Raw genomic sequence first — 15696 nt, forward strand, 5'->3', positions numbered from 1 at the left:
AGATAATGAATTATCAAACATGTCCAAAACTTGACATCAAGTTACATTTTGCTGAGTTTCCGGCAATGCAAAATTATTTTTCTCTTTTGAATGAATTGACTCATGCACTATTGCAAACGTCATTTTTCTTTCAATTCTTTCACAAGATATCCATTTCTTTTTATTTCCTGACATATTTTGTCGCATAATATTAGCATTTTTGGGGGCTTATTGAGTCGGTTGTAAGATACAGAACTGTACTTAATCACGTTTTTGAGTGGAAGTACAATGTTGGCAACACGATTCACTTGATATCATTGGAAATTATTTGAATGCAACACAAACTTTTTCTTCTTTTTTCCGTGTTTTTTTTTCTACTTTTTTAAAATTCCTTTAAAAAAATCTTATTGTTTTTATTTTTTCCGAGCTGTTATTTTTTTCCTTTTGTTCTCTATTTACTTTTTTCCTACATTTCTTTCTTTTCTTTTTTTCTGGCTTTTTTCTAAATTTTTCCTTCTTTTTTTCTCTTCGTCTTGTTTCTTTTTTTCTCAGCTTTTCACTACTTTTTCATTTTGGTATTTTTTTCCTTTTTGTTCTATTCCCCCTTTCCTTTAAGTCATTTTGTGCATCATTTTACTTAATATTTGGTCATGTTGGGATTAAAGAAGGAAAGACAACCCGAAGAGCCGTTGAGGACCCGATAGAGCCGGTTCCTTTTAGTGAGCCGAGCCGAAAAAGCCGGTTTTCGACATATTCTACTAACTTTACTCAACTTCGTTCTCCTTCGACTTGACTTCAAAATACCGCATTTAGGACACAACGTCAGGGGAACCCGTGTATTTTTACCTTCACGCACTGTAACTTTGACTTAAGTCGCTTCTTAATTAGTCATTTTGAGCCCTCATTTTTGTGCGCTGGCTCGATTTTCTTGTGCGCCGAGAATGTGCGAGCGGTGCGCAATTGCGCGCGCGCGCAGCTTAGAAGGAACACTGTTCATAGATAAATGGTATATGGTCTGCATTTGTATAGCGCTTTTCAAGTCAACCAAAGTGCTTTACAATGTGCTTCACACTTACCCATTCACACACACACACACTCACACACCAATAGGAAGTCAGCCATGCAAGGAGCCTACTTGCTTATTGGGGGCATTAGGGATTCAGTGTCTTGCTCAAGGACACTTGGACATATAACACAGAGGCGCCGGGAATCAAACCTGCGACATCTTGATCCCAAGACAAGCGCTCTACCTTCTTATGACAATGAAATGATCTGCATTTATGTAGCGCTTTTCAAGTCAAGACTTCCCAAAGCGCTCTACAGTGTGCTTCACATTTCTCAATAGCGGCCGGGCAGCCATGTGAGGCGCTAACCTCCTTATTGAGGGTATTAGGGGTTCAGTTTCTTACCTAAGGACACTTTGACATGTAACACGGAGGAACCGGGATTCGAACTGCGATCTCTTGATCCCAAGACGAGCCCTCTACCTCCTGAGCCACTGCCGTCCCAATGCTTTCTCTTTCTGATGGAATTGGGGTGACGGGAGTTTTAAAGGTCTCTTTTTGGCAACTTTGTGAGGAAATCATGGCCAAATTCAGAATATTTCACATTTATTTTCTTTAGATTTCTCGAAATCTGCAATTTTAAACACCTGCTTATCCACTCTTCCAGAAGAAAATGCACTAGACTAGATAGGGGTGCACGATTTTGGAAAAAAACCCAATTGTGATTTTTCAGACCTAAATTGCAATTTCGATGTGATTTTCGATTTTCTGTGCTCGTTTAGTTTTTTTTTCGGGGAGAACAGAAAGATAGTGACATGCAAACAACTTGAGATGATGTACCGTATTTTCCGCACTATAAGGCGCACCTAATAGCCTTTATTTTTTTCAAAAGCTGACCATGCGGCTTATAATACAGTGCACCTTATATATGGATCAATATTAAGTCGCAAAGTCTTGCAACTAAGGCAAGCAGCCGACGACTGGATTTTCCCCCGAAGGCGAAGTAGCCCGCGGTGTATGCTGGGATTTATATACCGGCGTTTTATTTCCTAACCAATGTGTCAATCATCATTTGAATCAGTCAGGCTAAAGGGGCGAAACAAAGCCTGCAATTGGCCGAAAAAGATGAATGTGAATCACACGTTGGGTTGCACTACGGCATAGAGAAAACATTTTTTACTATTCTGTATTTGTAAATATTTTACTCTCCTGGATTTACTACACTCACGGTTGTAAGAAGACCATGGTTGCGTATCATTATTGAACGTGATGGCTGCAAGAGAACTTAGGTGAGCTACGCGGATTTATATTTTCCCGGTATCTTGTTTTAGAACGATCTTGATGTGTCTGTGATGAGTCTATTTTTAAACCAAATTCAATTCAAAGTATTTATTGTCATAGGCACAGTAAAGAACCCTGTTTCCCTGCACAATAAAATTCTTACTTTGCTGTCCACACAGTTGCCAGCAAAAAATAAAACGGAAACTAAGAAATCATATTTGGAACGATGCATTTGAGTGATTGGTGACATCGTACAGACACTGTTTCCGTACATGTCTGAGACACGTATTTGCTTCTTTGCAAGCTTTCGGAATGTTAAGGGGGTAATAAGTTTGACTGAACTATCTGACTGTTTTGTCGACGTTCCCATTGTAGCGCCTTATAATCCGGTGCGCCTTATGTATGGAAAATATAGGACCAAAAACTATTTTTTGGGGGTGTGCCCTATAACCCGGTGCGCCCTATAACCCGGTGCGCCTTATAGTGCGGAAAATACGGTACTTCGAGATTGAGAGTATACGTCTGGAAAAAACTCAACTATAAATCTTCAAATAAAAACAGAATTGCAGTTGAAAAATTGGTATTTTCATTATACAAAAGTACAATGAAATGAAGATGTTTTCACTCTTTGGGAATAAAAATATTGATTACCAGATTTAATCAAAATCTAAAATTAGGAGACGTTTTAATTCTTGGATTCTGCATTAAGATAGCAAGTGAGCTCTGGTCCAATTGGTTCTTTACCTGTCCCTACTGTTCTTTAAAACCAGTGCTTCACTATACCGTAAAATCCGGACTATAGAGCGCACCAGATTATAAGCCGCACCCACTACTTTTTAATTGATTCGCCACTTTTGTACTTACACAAGCCGCACCTCTGTACAAGCCGCGTGCACACACAATTAAACTTGTGATACAATCACAAGTTTAATCCAGATCAGGCTGTAAGTTTCACGATTGTAACTTTTTTTTTTTTTTTTTTGAACAAATTTATTGACACTAATAACAGAAAAAACAATCATGACAATATCAACAGCCATTAAGCACATTCACAATATTATATTTCAATATGACTTTTTTAACAGCAAGCACAATGTGAGGTTTGAGCAACCCTTCTCGAAAATCTTAATAGCAATCAAGCATATTCACAATTTCATTATATAACATCTTTGTTAGTGTCAATAGTTTTTTTTTTTTTTTTTTTTAACTTTGGTTTGGTTTGAACAAATTTATTGACACTAAAAACAGGAAACAATCATGACAATCTCAACAGCAATTAAGCACATTCACAATATTATATTCCAATATTACGTTTTTAACAGCAAACACAAAGTGAGGTCTGAGCAAACCTTCTCGAAATTCTTATTAGCAATCAAGCATATTCACAATTTCATTATATAACATCTTTGTTAGTGTCGATAGATCCGTCCAGGCCAAAGTCGATTGTCCTAAATAAATAGTAGACAATCTTAGAACCACAGTCGGCATCATGAATGTAAAATGATACCCGTAATTAACGTATGATGCAGACTTGTAAAGTCTGGGTCCCGTTGAAAGTAATTCAAGGAAACAAAATGTATATTTCCAAAGTTAAGGGTGGGAAAAATATATATCCACTATCGTCCGCTGCGACAACAGACAGATCTACTGGTAACTCAGCTTTACCCCACTTCCCATCAGCCCGCGTTTGCTCCGCCCCTTCTTTTTGATTTGCTCGTAGAACACATAACAGAATAAATCTCTAAAATAAATACATTACAAAAAATATACAGTTGCAAATACATATTATACATGGTTACACATATTTACGAAGAAAGACGGTACACCGAGAGAGTTTTCAAAGCTTTAATAATAATAATATAACTTTTATCCCAAACCGTTCCTTTGAAAGGTACCAACACGCTAGTAGGATCACGCTCGCAATGCATCAAAGGTGCCTGTCAAAAGAAAGCATCCCGAAATTGTGAAATTCACGGTAGATCGTCCTCAACTTCCTCCGCATAACTATCGCCATCAAGGGCGTCCTCCTCATTATCGGAACGTACCTTAACTTTACAATGTATCCATAAACTTAGAGGTTGCAGTCTTTCTTGGCGCACATATTCTACTGGTCTTAATTTTACCTTTTATACTCCAACGCCGCTGTTGGTCTTTGGAAAAATGACTTAAATTGGCCGCTTCACTGAATAAGCTGCAGGGCTGAACATTTGGGAAAAAAGTAGCGGCTTATAGTCTGGAATTTACGGTAGTTTACATTTTGTCATTTAGCCAAGAAGAGTGCAGACTGACATCAATTCTAGCCAAACAAATCCGACGTGCCCTCAAACTTCCATTCCTAGCGTGCGGAAGGAATCCACAAATTTACAGTTCATAGATACATTTGGGTCAACGTGATGCCCACCGCCTCCCCTCCATGGCCACACTATTGTTTTGTTTTACTGGCCAAGAAACCGTTTCATTGCCCCGGCAAACAAAAGGCGGCATTGTTGTCGGTGTTGGCACACTCCTATGCCCAAATTGTTGAATACACCAATGTTAATGCTTATTTCAGTGCTGACTGTGGTTTCTGAGCTGCAGATTCTCGTGCATCTATGCACACTTTGCAGATTCCTTACAAAAGGAGAACTAAAATCAGGAATTAAACACACACGGAACCCCCTACGTTGCTGTATACCAGGGGTGTCAAACTGGTTTTAGCTGGGGGCCACAAATACTATTAAAAAAACTCACGGGGGCCGAACAAGTAAGTTTAAGAGAAAGACAGAGGGAGAAAAAGACAGAGAAAGAGAGGGAGGGAAAGAGAGAGCGATAAACAGATAGGGAAATCAAGGGAGACAGAGTAACAGTGAGAGAAAAAGAGAGCAGAATTGAAATATGAATGGAGAAAGAGAGGAATAAAGAAAAAAAGAAAGAAATGAAGAGAGAAAGAAAAAGAGAAGGATAAAAAGGATAAGAGAAATGAACCAACAGAGAAAGAAAGAGAGTGAGCAGGGGGGGAAAGAAGAGACAAAGTGAGGTGAGAGAGAGATCAAAAAAGGGGAGAGAGAGAGGGTGAGAAGGAAAGAAAAATAAAAAGAAAGACGATTACAACGTAAGTTACAGAGAGATGAAATAGAAAGAGAAAGAGTGAGAGATAAACAGAGAATATAGCGAAAAAAGAAAGAGAGAAAAAGAGAGAGTGAACAGGAGAAAGGGAGAGAAAGAAAGAGATGGAGAGAAAAAATAAAAAAGAAGAAAGTGAGAGAGAAATAGAAAAATACTACCACAGTTGTTTTGCAAGTGTAAACTGGCTTGGGTGGCATCCGGTGGAAATATTTAAAACTACAGCTCATTTTCCTCTTGCACTTCTCTCACTGTTGTCTTGCGGGCCAGATTCAAACCATTGGTGGGCCTGATCTGGCCCGCGGGCCGCCTGTTTGACACCTGTGCTGTATACTTTGAATTTTGTGAGGACATTCATTGACAATCCATTTCCCGGGGTTTACCAAACTTGATACTCTTGAGTGCAAAAGACTACTAGTTTGACATCCTTTTCTAATATAACAACCCATCATGTTATTACTATGTCGTGACATTGTTATTATTTTATTGTTACTCAGTTATTATACATGCCTTGATTACAAACTACAGGCTCATTTTAAAAATCATTCTAGAAGGATTGATCGTGTATTTAAAGATACTGATCAAGCCAACATTTTCTCGTTCCAGTTAGAAATAGCAATTCCTAGAAAATCACTATGACCGATCAGTGGTGAGTTATTTCCAGAAGGGTTTGTGGGCTATTTAGGTGTTCAGGTAATTTTTTTACCCTTTTTACATTTTTTTTGCAGAATTTTTGTTATAACTTACCGTAAATTCCGGACTATAGAGCGCACCTGATTATAAGCCGCACCCACCACATTTCGGGAGGAAAATCGATTTTGTACATACACAAGCAGCACCTGTATATTTGCTGCATGCGCCTACATTGAGAAAATGCAACACAAACACAAAATTAACCCATACCCGACTCAGTCCAAAGATCATAGCCGGCAAAATGAACGGAAAATGAGACCGGTACTTAAGGTTTGATGCAGACCTGCAGAGTCCGGGTGCCCGTTGAAAGTAATCCAAGGAAAAAAGTGTATATTTCCAAAGGTAAGAGTGGGAAAAATATATATCCACTATTGTCGGCCGCGTCCACAAACACGTCTCACTTTTACGCCACTTCCCCACCCCTTCTTTCTCATTTGCTCGTGCAAAACATATCAGAATAAGTTCCTAAAATAAATACATTACAAAAATATACAGTTGCAAAACCTCAACCTGCGGATCTCTTCTTGGCTCTTGGGATCGCTAGTACACCAGCATTTTTTGAGTGAAAACTCAAATCTTGCAGTAGGGATTTAATTGGAATATTGCCAAACAACTTTGTCATGGCACTCGAATCCTTCAACACGTTTTGGACTGCTGCCCACAAAGTTGAATTACAAAATGCATTGGATGGTAATCAAGCGTGCCTGGCAAAGGACAGAACAGCTTTAAAAGTGGATCAGTTTACACTGGCTCCTTGTAGTTCTTTGCGCCTCTTATATGAAACAAACCGACATCCAACCGATTCGGGACACGTTTTATTTGAACAAAACAAATGTTTTTTGTGTATTTGGTAGGTTATTCTCTGGCAGTGCAGAAGCTCTCCCAGACTCTGAATGTCTTCCAGTTCGACTTTATTGGCGACTCCCTGACCGACGACGAGATCAACATTGGTACGTCAAACAATTGCCTTGAACATTTTCGGATGAAACGTATTCTTCATTGTAGGAATGGGCAAGTAACGACAATAATATTAGTACGGCATTATAATCAATGCTAACGATTTTTATAGCACTTTATTGAACACTGAAATATGTTTGATCTTTATTAAAGAAGTATTGAGCTGATACCATCCATCCATCCATGATCTGCAGCGCTTATCATCTGTAGGGTCGCGGGGGTGCTGGAGCCCATCCCAGCCATTTTCGGGCAGTGGGCAGGGGACACCTTAAACTGGTTGCCAGCCAGTCGCAGGGCACACAGGGACAGACAATTTGCTCGCTCATTCACACCTAGGGACGATTTGGACCGGCCAATTAACCTGACATGCATGTTTTTGGAATGTGGGAGGAAACCGGAGTGACCGGAGGAAAGCCACGCAAGCACAGGCAGAACATGCAAACTCCACACAGGAAGGTTTGATCTCACAACTTTAGAACTGTGCCGCACATGTGCTAACCACTGCGCCGCCGTGCTGCCCCTTGTAAACTATTTATTCATCCATCCATCCATTATCCGCACCGCTTATTCTCAATAGGGACGCGGGGGTGCTGGAGCCCATCCCAGCCATTTTCGGGCAGTGGGCAGGGGTCACCTTGAACTGGTTGCCAGCCAATCGCAGGGCACACAGGGACAGACAATTCGCTCGCTCATTCACACCTAGGGACAATTTGGACAGGCCAATTAACCTGACATGCATTTTTTTGGAATGTGGGAGGAAACCTGAGTGCCCGGAGGAAAGCCACGCAAGCACAGGCAGAACATGCAAACTCCACACGGGAAGGTTTGATCTCACAACCTCAGAACTGTGCCGCACATGTGCTAACCACTGTGCCGCCGTGCTGCCCCTTGTAAACTATTTATTCATCCATCCATCCATTATCCGCACCGCTTATCCTCAATAGGGTCGCAGGGGTGCTGGAGCTCATCCCAGCTATCTTCGGGCAGGGGACACCTTGAACTGGTTGCCAGCCAATCGCAGGGCACACAGGGGGACAGACAATTTGCTCACTCATTCACACCTAGGGACAATTTGAACCGGCCAATTAACCTGACATGCATGTTTTTGGAATGTGGGAGGAAACCCACCAAGCTCGGGGAGAACATGCAAACTCCACAAGGAGGTTCGATCTCATGACCTGAGAACTGTGCTGCACATGCGCTTACCACTGCGCCGCCGTGCTGCCCTGTGTTTTACATATTTAATGTAATTTAGTGTTTCGACTAGCATCAAAATACGAAAAAGAAAACAAAACTGTAAATTATTAAGACTTGCTTCCCATTTTTACATTTTATTTCTGTGACCTTTCATCCTCAGCTCAGTCGTTCCAGGAGTTTGCGGGACTCTTGCAGGAAGCCGAGCAAGACAGGATGATGCTGGTGAGTTATCCACTTCCTCCACGTGCCCGCCACTTCCTATTGGAGTTTCGTCCGATAACTCCACATACATGTTAATGAGTTTTAAATATTATTATTATTATTATTTTTCGCGTTGTTTTCCTCTCACCGGTTGGATGTTTTTCTTTGCACTCGTCATCAGTGTTCTGGTTTGCCCGCGTCCCTGCGTCCTAGACGCATTATTTTTGCTGGGGTGTCAGGAAACGAACCAGGAAGCAGGAAGTCGGAACTCATATGCGTAGACGATCTGTCCCTTTAATTAGGAAACTAAAAGTTGTCCAACACACAAACGGACCAAAGACAAAACAAAACAGGTTTAAAGGCAATCAAAATTACAAACTAGGCATTACTCAGATCAAACGGGCATGAACAGGTCTTCAACAAGGTAAAGCAATGGTCTGGCAAATCAGTTCAATGCGTCTCAGCCGGTATCAAGGGGCGGGGGCAGCTGGGCGCCATGACAACCGTGCAGGACATGACATGGGGACGCATAGTGTCAAATCAACGTGTGTCCCCGGGACGCAACTTTTTTGACACCAAATTGTCATTATCATTTTTTAACAAAGATTTACCGCACTGCAAACTTTCCGTCAGGCAGATCCGCTATTGTTGTTTTGGTCTCGCGGTTCGAGTTTTCGTCTGCACGCCCATCTCCAGTTCGAGTTGTGTAGTGAAAGTCTTTTTAAGTCAAGTCAAGTCATTTTTATTTGTATAGCCCTTAATCACTAAGAGTCTTAAAGGGCTTCACAGGTTATTTCACAGACTATTTTTTCAGACTATGACACCATCCCCTGATCTGGAACCAACATGAGGGCGAGGAAAAACTCAAAAACCTCAACATGAGGAAAATGAAGGAACCTTGAGAAGGGACCGCACATGTGGCATCCCCCTTTCAGGATTACCAGACAGCAAAGGATGTTGCAATCACAAATAATACACAGATATTGTCCACGAAAAGTATAGGTTATTCCTATGCTATAGAGTAGAAGTGTGTTTTAAGCTTACATTTAAACATTTCCATTAGAGAACCGGCTTTTTCGGCTCAACTCATTAAAGAGAGCCGGCTCTCCAACGGCTCACTCGCTTTGATGCATTATTTTACAAATTATTATGTTGTATAAAGAAGTTAAGAAAAAAAGGAAGTATATAAAGAGAAAATGAAAAAAAGACAGGTTTGTGGTCATCCCTTTTAATCAGTATATTACCAACAATAATTTATTACAGAAAATGAATTAATAACTTGAATAAGAAAATGTATTATTCTACTTAATTCTATTTGCATGTATTTTTTCCTTCTACAGTGAACGTCCAAGCGACTTCATTTTTGAACTTTTTTTTATAATAAACCTCATTCATGTCGAGCAACTCAGAGTCTCACAACAAAATGTTCATTAACAATATATGATATAAGGAAACACATGTACAATATGACATGTTAAACTACATAAATAAACATGTTTGTAAAAAATAAAGGAATTGTATTTTGTAAAGGAAAATACGACTGTTTGTAAGGGCATGGAGCACACTAAATTTTGGGGACCCATAGATCTCTGTTGGGACCAATGTTCCCTCTAAGCTGCGCGCGTGCGCAATCGCCCACTGCCTGCACATTCTCAGCGCACAAGAAAATCTAGCCAGCGCACAGAAATCAGGGCTCAAAATTGCTAATTAAGAAACGAATTAAGTCAAAGTTACAGTGCATAAAGGTAAAAATACATGGGTTCCCTTGACGCTGTGTTCTAAATGCGGTATTTTGAAGTCAATGTCGAACGAACTTGAAAGGTAAAGTCAGTAGAGTTTTTCGAGAACCGGCTTCTTCGGCTCGGCTCACTAAAGAGAACCGGCTCTTTCGGGTCCCAAACGGCTCTTCAGGTTGTTTTTGCTTCTTTAACCCCTACACGACCAAATATGATGTAAAATTGTGCACAAAATGACTTAAAGGAAGGGGGGATAGAACAAAAAAGAAAAAATACCAAAATGAAAAAGAAAAAAGAGACAAAAGAAAGAGAAAAAAGAGGGAACATTTCAGAAAAAAGCCAGAAAAAAGGAAAAGAAAGAAACAAAAGAAAAAAAGTAAATAGAGAACAAAAAGAAAAAAGTAACAGCTCGGAAAAAATAAACACAATGAGATTTTTTTAAAGGAATTAAAAAAACAGGGAAAAAGAAGAAAAAGTTTGTGTTGCATTCAAATAATTTCCAATGATGCCAAGTCAATCTTGTTGCTAACATTGTACTTCCACTCAAAAAATGTGATTAAATACAGTTGTGTATCTTACAACCGACTCAATAAGCCCCCAAAAATGTTAATATTATGCGACAAAATATATCAGGAAATAAAAAGAAATGGATATCTTTTGAAAGAATTGTAAGAACAAACAACGTTTGCAATAGTACATGAGTCAATTCATTCAAAATAGAAAAATAATTTCGCATTGCCGGAAACTCAGCAAAATGTCAAGTTTTGGACATGTTTGATCATGAATTATCTTGCCACACTTGGGATTATGGTTGCTCACTGTTGTTTCAAGCGTTGCTCACCGACTTTGTGTGAACGCTCTGACCCCTGCAAAATTCCAGGGAATTTTTGAGCATGCGAGTCCCCGGGACCCATCACTTTTCACAGCTAAAATGAAGACCGCGTCATCCCACAGTATTTATGCAATGGGTCTCAACGAGAGGCCGATCCAGTCCGACCGGCTCATCGAATAGTTATTTTAAACCCGTACTCGTGTGCTAACGCGTAAGAATGTCTAAAAAGTGCATTGCATGCCGTTTTGAAATGTTACTGTTGAAACTAGGTATGCACGATAATTGTTTTTGTCTACCAATAACCAACGAAATCCTGCTCCTTGAGACCAGTACCAGTATCTGAAACGCGTGACACAAAGTTACCAGACACCAGGGCCAAGCCATAAAGTTGCCTGCCCCATTTTTCACAACTTGAAACACAATAAGACGACTCATCGCAAAAAAAAAAACGTAAATTCCGGACTATAAGCCGCTACTTTTTTCCCAAACGTTCAATCCCTGCGGCTTATTCAGTGATGCGGCCAATCTATGTAACAGGGATGTGATTTTTCCGACTATAGTCGGAATTCCGACTTTTTCACTTGCGTAGCAAACAAATCCGACTGTCCCACTCTTTCCTTTATTGCTCTGGTGCACCCTTGTGGCCGTTAGAAAAATTGCATAAATTGGCCACATCGTTGCACAAGCTGCAGGGTCTGAACTGCATTTGAACTGACCTTGCAGTATTTACCCAAAAAATCAGGTATGTGGGCAAATTATTTGGTTATTTAAATCTTCTAAAGATGTTACTTAAATTATTAATTCAAGCATGGTTTTGGACAAGTAAATTGCTTAAAATCCAGGAGCTTCGGGGGGGAGGATCGCGCCCCAGTGCCCCCCCACTGGGCTCTGCCCTGGGCCCCCAAACCCCTGGCTAGGTTTCAGACTTTTTCTCCTCACCTCAATCACATCCCTGATGTAAGCGTGGGACGAAATCTATATGACAAAGTCTCTTTCCCATACTAAAGGAGGACAACTTTGATGACGTCAGTTATAGGGAGGAAGATGAGAATGGTTTAACGTGATTTCTACATGTACGGTATGTTTTTTTTTTTTTTAACAGCCCCTTTATCTGTATTGCGAGCGTGTTGTTAGTAGCGTTTTGCTACCCTTCACAGGCACGGTTTGGGAGCCCAAGTATTAGCGCACTCTATCTGTAAACACTGTCGGCAATGCTAACTTCTTCATAGTAAATTTTTTGGGTAATGGCTATATTTTAACGACTTCATATTCACAAATTATGCTAATGGATCAGGTTAATGAGTTATGCTAATGGATACATACTAAAAAGTTATGCTAATGGTTAAATGCTAACTTCTTCATGTTAAAAAAATTTGGTAATGTCTATATTTTAACAACTTCATATTTACAAATTATCCTAATGGGTACATGTTGATGAGTTATGCTAACAGGTACATGCTAAAAAGTGATGCTAACGGGTAAATGCTAACTTCTTCATGCTGAAAAATTATTCTAATGCTAACCTTCTAACGACTCAGCAAATTGAATGGGCTCAATGCATTCCAGATGGGCCAATTCAAATGGAATGGCTCATTCCTTTCGAACATGTACATTTAAATTTTTTTAATGTGTAATAACAGTGTTATTACTATGTTATTACCATGAATGTGTTTTTTTTTAGACCTGCACAAGGCATATCATTGTTACAAACGGTTGCGGGCCCATCTCAAATGAATTTGCCAGTACCGAGGGGGTGTGTGGGGGGAGTCCCCCCCACAGAACCAAGTAAAAAATGACAGAAACATCTCTCAGAGTTAAAAACTTTATGCTAACTCATAATGTCAACAACCGGGGTTATTTATACATGCCGGGATCATCTTCCAGATCAATCACAACTCTTACAATTGCCGCGGGAATTGTCTAGTATGTATTTGCAACTGTATATTTTTGTAATGTATTTATTTGTATTTATTTTGGACACTTATTCTGATAAGTCTTGCACTGACCAATTAAAAGAATGGGCGTAACAGACGCGGGGATGACGGGAAGTGGGGACCGGTAAAGGTGAGTGTTTGTGGACACGGCAGACAATAGTGGATATATATTTTTCCCACCCGTACCCTTGGAAATATACACTTTTTTTTCCTTGGATTACTTTTAACGGGACCCGGACTCTGCAGGTCTGGATCAAATCTTAAGTACTGCTATCATTTTTCGTTCAATTTGCCGGCTGTGGTTTTTGAACGGTGTACTTTATGTTCCGTTAAAATCGCGGGACTCGTGGTAGGGTTTGGGTTAATTTTGTGATAGTGTTACATGTTTAAATGTAGGCACATGCGGCTTATATACAGGGGCGGCTTGTGTAAGTACAAAAGTGGTTATCCTCTTAAAATGTGGTGAGTGCGGCTTATAATCAGGTGCGCTCTATAGTCCGGAATTTACGGTTTTAGGGATTGATAATCAGAATATATAACAGAACGCTTTAAAATTAAGTTTATTATAAATCGACTTATAACATTAATTGCATGTTTTCCATCTGCCATCAGTATGAACCTATATTTACTTATCTTCATTCATGCAATATTTGCGTTGCATCGTCTGCTACAAGCCACGTGAACTCCTCTTTTCACCATGCTTTTAATGTACGTTTACGTTTTGTAGCGTCATCAATTTTGTTAGCTTCTTTTGAAATGAAATGATCTGCATTTTTATATTGCGCTTTTCAAGTCAAGACTTCCCAAAGCGCTTTACAGTGTGCTTCACATTTCCCAATAGCGGCCGTGCAGCCATGTAAGGCGCTAACCTGCTTATTGGGGGTATTAGGGGTTCAGTGTCTTACCCAAGGACACTTTGACATGTAACACGGAGGAGCCGGGATTCAAACTGCGATCTCTTGATCCCAAGACGAGCGCTCTGCCTCCCGAGCCGCTGCCGCCCCTTTTAAATCTTTCTTCTGGGGCTGAGGTTTTGGCTTGATTCTTAACCACTTCTCCATTTATCTTGTGTTTTCTGACCGTTTACTTTGAAAAAAAAAAAGTATAAAGGATAACGCTCAGCAAAGTCCGGAAGCACGAAGTTATTCGATGCAGGCTTCTGATTGGCTGCCGGGTATGCAAATTAGCAAACAAACCGAAATGGAAATTTTGAAATTTCCAAACCGGACAAAGATTTCGAATCGGCAAAAAATGTGTAAAATAGAGACAATTTAGCAAGTGGTTAGGTTTTCGGTCGTCTCACCTCTGCAACCCGTGTTCGATTCCTGTTGCATACATTGCGATTTGGGTCAGATGTTGTTCGACCAATCAACTATCACACTAACGATAATAATAATGACTAAAAATCCTCCGTGTTAAATGTCGAAGTGTCCTAGGGCAAGACCCTGAATCCCTAATCCCCCCAATATGGCTGACTCCCTATTGGTGTGTGAGTGTGTGTGTGAATGGGTAAGTGTGAAGCACATTGTAAAGCGCTTTGGGAGGTCTTCATTGACTTGAAAAGCGCTAGATATAAATGCAGACCATTTAGCATCTTGATTATCCTCAAAACATTTTTGGAGGCCGACTCCCTATTGGTGTGCGAGTGTGTGTGTGAATGGGTAAGTGTGAAGCACATTGTAAAGCACTTTGGGAGGTCTTCATTGACCTGAAAAGCGCGATATAAATGCAGACCATTTACCATTTAATATGTAGTAAGTGGGGCAGCACAGCATCGCAGTGGTTAGCACTTGTGCGGCACAGTTCTGAGGTCATGAGATCGAACATCCTGTGTGGAGTTTGTATGTTCTCCCCGTGCTTGCGTGGGTCCAAATTGTCCCTAGGTGTGAATGAGCGACCAAATTGTCTGTCTCCGTGTGCCCTGGGACTGGCCGGCAGCCAGCTGAGGGTGTCCCCTGCCCAATGCCTGATGATAGCTGGGATGGGCTCCAGCACTCCCGCGACCCTACTGAGGATAAAGCGGTGCAGATAAGTGTATAAAATGCGCAACGATTATACACAAATCTATAGTTTTAATTCCATGTTCCTTGTAGTTCTTTGCGCCTCTTATATGAAACAAATATGACAAAAGACTATTAAGGGTTGCGCCCTATAATCTGGTACAGTGCAGAAAATACGTTATTTGTCCGTTATCTCTTCTCTAATTATCGTGCACCCCGAGTTTACAGAGTAATTCAAGAAATGAAAATGAATTCAAGTGGCACGTTTTTGCTCTTTTAGGTTCAGAACGCATCGGATCTGCTCATCAAGCCTTTGGAGAAGTTCAGGAAGGAGCAGATCGGTTTAACAAAAGTGAGTTCTTTGTCAACCTTGAAGTGGATTGAGAACACTTTTTGCAGCGTGCAACCCTTCCTCATGCCAAACAGAGCTTCTTCTCTATTATTTTTGATGAAAATGTGGCAGTATAAAGTCAAATACTCACGTGTATTTCCATATTTGGGCCTTATTGGAAAAAACACAGAAGCATGGTTTTAATCTACTCTTTAAAGTGGATATTGCTCTATCTCATGGATCTCCAACATGGCGCCCCCTATAGACAGTTGAGGTGCCCGCGGACCTGTCCTGAAATAGCTCACCAGTGCTGGGTCATTGTGATTTTCTAGTAATATTTTTTTATTGGTTGACTGATTTTATTTAACCCTATTTTTAATAATTACCTGGTAATAACATAGTAATAACATAAATTGTTTTTTTTTTTTTAGAAAAGCAAATAAATTCCA

At 40.3% G+C, this 15696-nt stretch overlaps 1 protein-coding gene across 1 annotated transcript in view; it reads left to right on the forward strand.

The window, feature by feature from the left end:
* Window positions 1-15696, forward strand: part of ophn1 (oligophrenin 1) — a 59791-nt gene that overhangs the window by 3370 nt on the left and 40725 nt on the right. Inside the window, exons 2-4 of the mRNA XM_088321286.1 lie at window positions 6914-7009; window positions 8374-8435; window positions 15197-15268. Of these exons, the coding sequence (XP_088177412.1) occupies window positions 6914-7009; window positions 8374-8435; window positions 15197-15268 (230 nt within the window). The remainder of the gene's footprint in view (window positions 1-6913; window positions 7010-8373; window positions 8436-15196; window positions 15269-15696) is intronic.

Source organism: Urocampus carinirostris, chromosome 17 (assembly GCF_059441175.1).
Source record: "Urocampus carinirostris isolate Australia breed hairy pipefish chromosome 17, RoL_Ucar_1.0, whole genome shotgun sequence".
Classification (NCBI taxonomy): domain Eukaryota; kingdom Metazoa; phylum Chordata; class Actinopteri; order Syngnathiformes; family Syngnathidae; genus Urocampus; species Urocampus carinirostris.